The sequence below is a fragment of the Colobus angolensis genome, unplaced genomic scaffold (assembly GCF_000951035.1).
Source record: "Colobus angolensis palliatus isolate OR3802 unplaced genomic scaffold, Cang.pa_1.0 Scaffold3, whole genome shotgun sequence".
NCBI lineage: Eukaryota > Metazoa > Chordata > Mammalia > Primates > Cercopithecidae > Colobus > Colobus angolensis.
The window spans coordinates 20,852,077-20,861,941 of NW_012116265.1; the positions used below are offsets into that span (position 1 = coordinate 20,852,077).

Genomic DNA, 9,865 nt, shown 5'->3' on the forward strand with positions numbered 1-9,865 from the left:
AATCCTGGAAATAAGCCAAAAAGGAGTAATTCTGTCCCAAATTCTGTTCATAAATTCTGCCCTAATCTCTGCCCCTTTAGCCATGTAGATTCAAGGCAGACTCCAAATAACCCAACTAAGGATATAAAAACTGATACTTGATTACCTATGTATGGTGACATGCACCTGTAGTCCTAGCTACTTGGGAGGCTGAGGCAGGAGGATCGCTTGAGCCCAGGAGTTGAGGTTACAGTGAGCAGTGATTGTGCCACTGCACTCCAGCCTGGATGATGGAGTGAGGCAGTCTCAAAAAAAGAACAAAAACACCCTGATGTCTGAGGTGCTGTTCAAAAGAGTTTTCCATTTGCGTATAATCAAATAAGCTACCTGATAAAACCAAAAACATAACACTTCCAAGGAATATAATGGAATCCAGACTCTCCACATACAACATTCACAATGTCTACAATGCAGTTACTCAGCATACAACAAAACAGACAAGTCTGACTTATTCTTATCAAAATAACAATCAATAAAGACCCAACTTCAAGATGACTCAGATATTGGAATTAGCAGACAGATTTTAAGTTCCCTCCTTCATTGTTTGACCAAGAAATAAACATCTCTCGGGGTTGGGAGCTACGCCCCCTCCCCCAACACGGCTTCGTTTTCCGGTGGGGTTGACACCCCGGATTACATACCCCGTACCAAGCCGAGGGCAACTTTGGAGGCCCCCTGGAAGGCTTTAGGATCCAGATTCTTCGCTGCAGCTGCCTTACCTCGGAGAACCACGACCCGCTGGGCGTCTTGCGGCCACACCCCTGGCGGGCCCAAGCAGGCTACGCCCACGCGACCCCTCCCGTATCCCTGCCGGTCTGGCCAATGGAGGAGCTACGAATGGCACGACCTGCCCGAGCTTGGCAGTCTGCAGTTGTGCTGTGCATGGAAGCGTGGGAAGACTTTGTTGGAAGGGGAGGCGGGGAGAGGGTGCTGGAGGCTCTGGGGCGATGGCTTCCGCACCCCTTCCAACCATCCTCTTTGCCTGGATTCGGCGGACCACAGCTCAGCCAATTGGCTTCGAGATGTGGTGGGTTGTCACTTCCCTGTGGGTCTCTGCGGCACTCTTCTGCCTGGTGACACCTTGAAAATGAAGTTTATGACGTCATCGTTGCGACTGGCCAATAGAAAAAGCTCCCGTGGAGAGGTGTTCCCCTTTGACTCAGCTTCTTCACCCGCGTGAGCGAGCGCGCGCGGGCAGAGGGGGTGGGGGAAATCTCGAGCGGGGTGGCGCGCATGAGCCGCGAAGCTCCTCGTCCCCCGCCTATATATAAAGGGCTGGCGCGGGGCTCGACGGCGCCATTTCGCGCTGGAGTGGAGCAGCCTCTAGAACGACCTGGAGGATTCTGCCTACCGATACAGAGCCTTCGAGTCGTCCAGGGCCGCCATTACAATCCACCTCCATCCGCTTGGAAATGGCCTTCGTCCCTGCCTATGACTGGTCCCAGCGGACAGTACAGACCCCATAGAAGCCCCTGAAGCTCCCCTTTTTCGGGCCCCGCCCAGTCCTCGGAGTCTGTCCTCCCCTTCTACTCCGCCCTCAAGAGGATTTCAAAGATGGAGGCGGCGGCTCCCTAAACCACTTTTCGTGTTCATCCGCCTCCATCCGAGATCGAAACGGGACCTCGTCCGCCCTGTAGGCTGCCGACAAGAAGAGGGGATCCCTGCAGACCAACAGCGGGCTATATTGACGACGGTGTCTGAGAGCAGGACCGTCCTTTGAAGAGTCAGTCCCTCAGTCGCCCGCCTCAGCGGAGGCCGCCGCCATTTTCTTGCTGTCCGCCGTCTGCAGAGCGCGCCAAGCTGCCTGGAGCTCTCCGAGAGGCCCCAAAGGGACTGCTTTCGTGCCGGTCAGGCAGGGGGTTTGTTGCCTGGAGGCCCAAGAGGAACGGTCTCCCCCGTACTTACCGGGTTATGCTGGACCAGGCAGTGAGGGGAACCGAGGCCACCCAGCCTTTCCGCGGCTGAGGGCAGTGCCGGTTCCCTGCGGTCAAGATGCTGCAAAACGTGACCTCTCACAACAAGCTCCCTGGGGAAGGGAATGCAGGGTTACTGGGGCTGGGCCCAGAAGCAGCGGCACCAGGGAAAAGGATTCGAAAACCCTCTCTCTTGTATGAGGGATTTGAGAGCCCCACAATGGCTTCAGTGCCTGCTTTGCAACTGACCCCTACCAACCCACCACCCCCGGAGGTGTCCAATCCCAAAAAGCCAGGACGAGTTACCAACCAGCTGCAATACCTACACAAGGTAGTGATGACGGCTCTGTGGAAACATCAGTTCGTATGGCCATTCCGGCAGCCTGTGGATGCTGTCAAAGTGGGTCTACGGGATTATCACAAAATTATAAAACAGCCTATGGACATGGGTACTATTAAGAGGAGACTTGAAAACAATTATTATTGGGCTGCCTCAGAGTGTATGCAAGATTTTAATACCATGTTCGCCAACTGTTACATTTACAACAAGCCCACTGATGATATTGTCCTAATGGCACAGATCTTCCTACAGAAAGTTGCATCAATGCCACAAGAAGAGCAAGAACTGGTGGTGACCATCCCTAAGAACAGCCACAAGAAGGGGGCCAAGTTGGCAGCGCTCCAGGGCAGTGTTACCAGTGCCCATCAGGTGCCTGTTGTTTCTTCTGTGTCACACACAGCCCTGTATACTCCCCCACCTGAGATACCTACCACTGTCCTCAACATTCCCCACCCATCAGTCATTTCCTCTCCACTTCTCAAGTCCCTGCACTCTGCTGGACCCCCGCTCCTTGCTGTTACTGCAGCTCCTCCAGCCCAGCCCCTTACCAAGAAAAAAGGCGGAAAGCGGAAAGCAGATACTGCCACCCCTACACCTACAGCCATCCTGGCTCCTGGTTCTCCAGCTAGCCCTCCTGGGAGTCTTGAGCCTAAGGCAGCACGGCTTCCCCCTATGTGTAGAGAGAGTGGTCGCCCCATCAAGCCCCCACGCAAAGACTTGCCTGACTCTCAGCAACGACACCAAAGCTCTAAGAAAGGAAAGCTTTCAGAACAATTAAAACATTGCAATGGCATTTTGGAGGAGTTACTCTCTAAGAAGCATGCTGCCTATGCTCGGCCTTTCTATAAACCAGTGGATGCTTCTACACTTGGCCTGCATGACTACCATGACATCATTAAGCACCCCATGGACCTCAGCACTGTCAAGCGGAAAATGGTGAACCGTGATTACCGGGATGCACAGGAGTTTGCTGCTGATGTACGGCTTATGTTCTCCAACTGCTATAAGTACAATCCCCCAGATCACGATGTTGTGGCAATGGCATGAAAGCTACAGGATGTATTTGAGTTCCGTTATGCCAAGATGCCAGATGAACCACTGGAACCAGGGCCTTTACCAGTCTCTACTGCCATGCCCCCTGGTTTGGCCAAATCATCTTCAGAGTCCTCCAGTGAGGAAAGTAGCAGTGAGAGCTCCTCTGAGGAAGAGGAGGAGGAGGATGAGGAGGACGAGGAGGAAGAAGAAGAGAGTGAAAGCTCAGACTCGGAGGAAGAAAGGGCTCATCGCTTAGCAGAACTGCAGGAACAGCTTTGGGCAGTACACGAACAACTGGCTGCTCTGTCCCAGGGTCCAATATCTAAGCTCAAGAGGAAAAGAGAGAAAAAAGAGAAAAAGAAGAAACGGAAGGCAGAGAAGCATCGAGGCTAAGCTGGGGCCAATGAAGATGACAAGGGGCCTCGGGCACCCCGCCCCCACCTCAGCCCAAGAAGTCCAAGAAAGCAAGTGGCAGTGAGGTTGGCAGTGCTGCTTTAGGCCCTTCTGGCTTTGGACCTTCTGGAGGAAGTGGCACCAAGCTCCCCAAAAAGGCCACAAAGACAGCCCCACCTGCCCTGCCTACAGGTTATGATTCAGAGGAGGAAGAGAGCAGGCCCATGAGTTACGATGAGAAGCGGCAGCTGAGCCTGGACATCAACAAATTACCTGGGGAGAAGCTGGGCCGAGTTGTGCATATAATCCAAGCCAGGGAGCCCTCTTTACGTGATTCAAACCCAGAAGAGATCGAGATTGATTTTGAAACACTCAAGCCATCCACACTTAGAGAGCTTGAGCGCTATGTCCTTTCCTGCCTGCGTAAGAAACCTCGGAAGCCCTACACCATTAAGAAGCCTGTGGGAAAGACAAAGGAGGAACTAGCTTTGGAGAAAAAGCGGGAATTAGAAAAGCGGTTAGAAGATGTCAGCGGACAGCTCAGTTCCACTAAAAAGCCCCCCAAGAAAGTGAGTGAGAAAACAGAGTCATCCTCTGCACAGCAAGTAGCAGTGTCACGCCTTAGCGCTTCCAGCTCCAGCTCAGATTCCAGCTCCTCCCCTTCATCGTCCTCCTCTTCAGACACCAGTGATTCAGACTCAGGCTAAGGGGTCAGGCCAGATGGGGCAGGAAGGCTCCGCAGGACCGGACCCCTAGACCACCCTGCCCCACCTGCCCCTTCCCCCTTTGCTGTGACACTTCTTCATCTCACACCCCCCACCTCCCCGCCCAGGCCTCCCTCCAGGAGAGCTGGCTCTGCAGTGGGGGAGGGATGCAGGGAGATTTACTGAAGGAGGGACATGGACAAAATAACATTGAATTCCTAGCCCCACTGGGGAGTGATCTCTTGGACACAGAGCCCCCATTCAAAATGGGGCAGGGCAAGGGTGGGAATGTGCAAAGCCCTGATCTAGAGTTAACCTGAGGCCATAGCTGCCCTATTCACTTCTAAGGGCCCTGTTTTGAAGTTGTTTGTTCTAATTTATTTAAGCTAGGTAAGGCTGGGGGGAAGGGTGGGGCCATGGTCCCCTCAGCCTCCACGGGGAGGGAAGAAGGGGGAGCTCTTTTTTTACATTGACTTTTTTTTTCTACTCTGTTTTCCCTTTTTCCTTCTGCTCCATTTGGGGCCCTGGGGGTTTCAGTCATCTCCCCATTTGGTCCCCTGGACTGTCTTTGTTGATTCTAACTTGTAAATAAAGAAAATATTATTCAAAAAAAAAAATAAACATCTCTTGTCTTTGAGTCATTATTTTGTTTTGTATTTATAGCATCACCACAACTAGTACGGAAAATGGTACATTGAAGTAGAGTGCTATCTTAACAGAAATGAAAATAGTGTATAGTAGGGATTATAACTATACTCAGTGACAGAAAGGAAATATGTTCATATTGAATGAAGAGATAGAAATCTTGGCAGAGAATAGAAACTATGAAAAAGAAACAAATGGCTGGGAGCGGTGGCTCACACCTGTAATCCCAGCACTTTGGGAGGCCGAGGCAGGTGGATCACGAGGTCAGGAGATTGAGACCATCTTGGCTAACACAGTGAAACCTGTCTCTACTAAAAACACAAAAAATTAGCCGGGTGTGGTGGCACACGTCTGTAGTCCCAGTTACTCGGGAGGCTGAGGCAGAAGAATTGCTTGAATCCTGGAGGCAGAGGTTACAGTGAGCCAAGATCGCGCCACTGCATTCCAGCCCGGGTGACAAAGCGAGACCGTCCAAAAAAAAAAAAAAGAAAAGAAAAAGAAACAAATGGAAATTCCACACCTGAAAAATATAGTATCTGAAGTAAATTCACTGGATAGGGTATATCTAATGTAAAAAAGCAAGGCACAGAACTGTGTGTGTATGTGTGTAGTGTTCATTGTGTAACGAAGGTAGCATAAACATGACTATTATATGTATTTGCTTATATTTGGAAATAAAACCAAAGGATTAAAGATACTGATTTACATATATTGTTGAATGTGGAATCTACCATGAAAGAGATGTAAAACTAGAATCAACAAGCATATGCTTTAGAACATGTAGATGAGAGAGGTATCTGGGCAAAGTGCCTCTTAGGATATCTGCTGCTAAGTCCAATTCTCAGTATTTAAACTGCTGGACACAGATCTAGCTATTCCATAGCCTAGTTGTATCAGATGTATGGATTGTGCATCACGAAATGAACATCCTGTGTTCTGAGAAGCTCAAATAACCTCATAAGTCTTCTCTTTCTTTGTGTGTCCTATTTTCTAGGACCTCATAGTTGACCAGACGATAGAGAAAGTTTCTTTCTGTGCCCCAGATAGGAACTTTGATAGAGCCTTTTCTTACATATGTCGTGATGGCACCACTCGTCGCTGGATCTGTCACTGCTTCATGGCTGTCAAGGACACAGTGAGTCCAACAAACACGTATTTCATGATGAGTATTCTCAGTTAGCTGGGCTCTTTCTGGGTTTGCTCAGCCAAGCGGTTTCTACTACATTTTTAACAAGTATGTGCTACTACAGCTGCTCTTGAAAGTGCCTAAACTAGCCTACTTTCAGCTCCTTTTATTCAAATATTTTACATTCTTGGTGTAACCCCGGGAGTTGCAACTCACTGAACAAAATGATTGGCTGAAACCAAAGATCATTAAAGGAAGATAAAAATGGTCTGGTGATAGTGGTTGCTAAACTTTATTTGAAACTTTTAATTATTGGAAGTATTTTCAGGGTTCTTAAATGTATTTGTTTGCTAACACATATGGGTATGGTATTAAAAATGTATTTGCAAAGAGACTACTACGAATGAAAGAACTTGGCTGGGCCTGATGGCTCACCCCTATAATCCCAGCACTTTGGCCAGGGCGGGAGGATCACTTGAGACCACAAGTTGGAAACCAACCTGGGTTACGTGGCAAGACCTCATCTTCACAAAGTTAAAAAATTAGCCAGGCATGGTGGCACATGCATGTAGTCCTAGCTACATGCTACATGCCTTGGGAGGCTGAGGCGAGCAGATCACTTGAGACTACGTGTTGGAGGCTACAGTGAGTCATCGTGCCATTACACTCCAGCCTGGGTGACAGAGTGAGACCTTGTCTCCAAAAAAAAAACTAGGTGGAGTATATTTTCAACTATTATAAAAACAGAAATACTGGCAAGGCATGGTGGCTCACACCTGTAATCCCAGCACTTTAGGAGGCCGAGGCAGGCGGATCACGAGGTCAGGAGTTCAAGACCAGCCTGGCCAATATGGTGAAACCCCCATCTCTACTAAAAATACAAAAAAATTAGCCAGGCATGGTGGCACATGCCTGTATGTAGTCCCAGCTACTCGGGAGGCTGAGGCAGAAGGATTGCTTGAACCGGGGAGGCGAAGGTTGCAGTGAGCTGAGATTGCGTCACTGACTCCATCCTGGGCAACAAAGTAAGCCTCCGTCTAAAAAAAAAGAAAAGAAATACTAGCTGGGCATGGTGGCTCACACCTGTAATCTCAGCACTTTGGGAGGCTGAGGTGGGCAGATCACCTGAGGTCAAGGGTTCAAGACCAGTCTGGCCAACATGGTAAAACCCTGTCTCTACTAAAAATGCAAAAATTAGCCAGGTGTGGTGGCGCAAGTCTGTAATCCCAGCTACTTGGGAGACTGTCTCAGGAGAATCGCTTGAACCGGGAGGCAGAGGTTGCAGTGAGCCAAGATTGTGCCACTGAACTGCAGCCTGGATGACAGAGTAAGACGCCATCTCAAAAATAAAACAAAAATAGGCCAGCCTGGTGGCTCATGCCTGTAATCCTAGCACTTTGGGAGGTCGAGGTGGGCAGATCACTTGAGGTTGGGAGTTCAAGACCAGCCTGGCCAACATGATGAAACCCTGTCTCTACTAAAAATACAAAAATTAGCTGGCCATGGTGGCGGGTGCCTGTAATCCCAGTTATTCAGGAGGCTGAGGCACGAGAATCACTTGAACCCAGGAGGCAGAGGTTACAGGTGAGTAAAGCTCTTGCCAAAGTTTAATCTGGAAGATAAGTAGTGGCCATGCTCTAAAAATTGACCAAAATTGTTTAAAGATCTTTGAGACACTGGTGTAAACAAATGCTAAGAACTCAGGCTCTGAGTCAGATATGGGTTCCAGTTCTGATTCTGGTTCTTACTAGCTGTGGGATTTGGGGCAAGTTACTTAACATTCTCTGTCTTGGTATACACTTCTATAAATGGAGAAAGTGGTTGTGAATACTAAATTGGATAATGAGTATAAGCACACTTAGCATAAGGTCTGGCCCACATTACTCCAAAAATTTTAGCTAGTAATGTTTAAGCTGTTCTTCCTTGGTTTGACACTGGTGCTTTGAAAATGAGTTGAAGTAACTGAACTATGCTTTTGTCCTCTGTTTCTCAGACCCTAAGTAAACCACAGATTTATTATATTTTGCTATCACTACATTTTAAAAATCTGGAGTTCAAGAGTTTCCAGACACTAATTTAAAAACCCTTTTATTATCAAAGCATGGCCTGGCAGGCTGTTTGAATCTCCTAGGCCAATAGTTCTACTGTATCAAAATCACCTGGAGGACTTGTTTTAAAACATAGATTGCTGGGCCCCATCTCCAGCATTTTTCATTCAGTGAGTTTGGGATTGGGACTTCAGAATTTGCACTTAAAGTTCCCAGATGATGCTGTTGGTTGGGGATGAGGTCACTGCAACAACTTCTGCCCTAGGCCTAGGAGAAAGAATAAGCTTCCTTGACCTGTAGCTCTGTCCTTATAATAGAGCTGCGTTCAAATGCAAACACATTCGAAGAATCTTTCAGTACTCCTGTTTCATGTTTTAACATCTGGCCTAATATCGTCCTACTGGGAAGTTAGATGGAAACTCATGTGGATTCATAGAGTAATTCTATCAGTCTTTAAGTAGTCAAAAGTTTTTTTTAAAAGTTTAAAAGTTTTAAAAAAGTAAAAAGTAGTCAAAGGTAGTAAAATCTTAGGGACATAAAGCATTTTAAACCTCTACCTGTCCTTATGATAACTAATACTGTCATGCAAAATCCAGTGAAACGACTTGTTCAGAGCCGTGTGTAGGAGCAGCTGCCTACGTGGTGTGATTTTGAGAACACCACAAAAGACTTCCTGTTCCCAAATATCTCTTCTCACTGTGAATGATGCCAACAATTATACCATCTCTAGATTTTTTATTCCACAATTAGCAAAATGGTTTAAAATACAGATAACCCTGCTAAAAATAATCCATTAAATTTATTAAATTGACTCTGGATAATCCAGTGTATCTATATAAAGCAGTGTTTTGTTCATATACGTACGTCCTCCACTCCTCCCACACACAAATCAGTTTTATCTGCTTAATTCTTTTATAAGTAGACAGTGTGGATGAAAACATGCTTTCGCTTTTGCCTGTGTTTGGTTGGGAGGTAGAGTTGGGAATTAGAGAGAGCTAGAGGAAGATAGGAAAGGTATGGGGGAAAACCTAAAAGCACTGAGGGCCATAAATGAGCAGGGTTGCTTAGAGGGAGGATTCAGAAAGGGGAGACAGCAAAGCGTTTGTCTTATTGTTAGTGTTTTTTGAAACAGGGTCTCACTATGTCACCCGGGCTGGAGTGCAGTGGCACAATTACAGCTTACTGTAGGCTTAAGTGATCCTCCCACCTCCCAAGTAGGACCACAGACACACACCACCACCACACTCAACTAATTTTCTTTTCTTTTTATTATTATTATTATTTTTTTTAATTATTATTTTTTTTGAGACAGAGTTTTGCCCCTGTTGCCCAGGCTGGAGTGCAGTGGCACGATCTTGGCTCACCACAACCTCCACCTCCCGGGTTGAGTTCAAGTGATTCTCCTGCCTCAGCCTCCCGAGTAGCTGGGATTACAGGCATGCGCCATCATGCCTGACTAATTTTGTATTTTTAGTAGAGACAGGATTTCTCCATGTTGGTCAGGCTGGTCTCGAACTCCTGCCCTCAGGTGATCCGCCCGCCTCAGCCTCCCAAAGTGCTGGGATTACAGGCTTGAGCCACTGCACCCAGCCTTTATTTTTACTTTTATTTATTTTTTGAGA

The 9,865-nt window shown here is 47.6% G+C and overlaps 1 protein-coding gene and 1 pseudogene across 8 annotated transcripts in view; both read left to right on the plus strand.

The window, feature by feature from the left end:
- NUMB (numb homolog (Drosophila)) overlaps nt 1-9,865 on the plus strand; it is a 205,435-nt gene that overhangs the window by 182,089 nt on the left and 13,481 nt on the right. For all 7 annotated transcript variants that reach the window (XM_011949606.1, XM_011949610.1, XM_011949608.1 and 4 more), the window contains one exon: nt 6,064-6,204. In XM_011949606.1, coding sequence (XP_011804996.1) covers nt 6,064-6,204 — 141 coding nt within the window. The remainder of the gene's footprint in view (nt 1-6,063; nt 6,205-9,865) is intronic.
- LOC105517186 lies at nt 1,196-5,035 on the plus strand (annotated as a pseudogene). The gene has a single exon (XR_001002631.1). The product of XR_001002631.1 is annotated as a bromodomain-containing protein 2 pseudogene (transcript).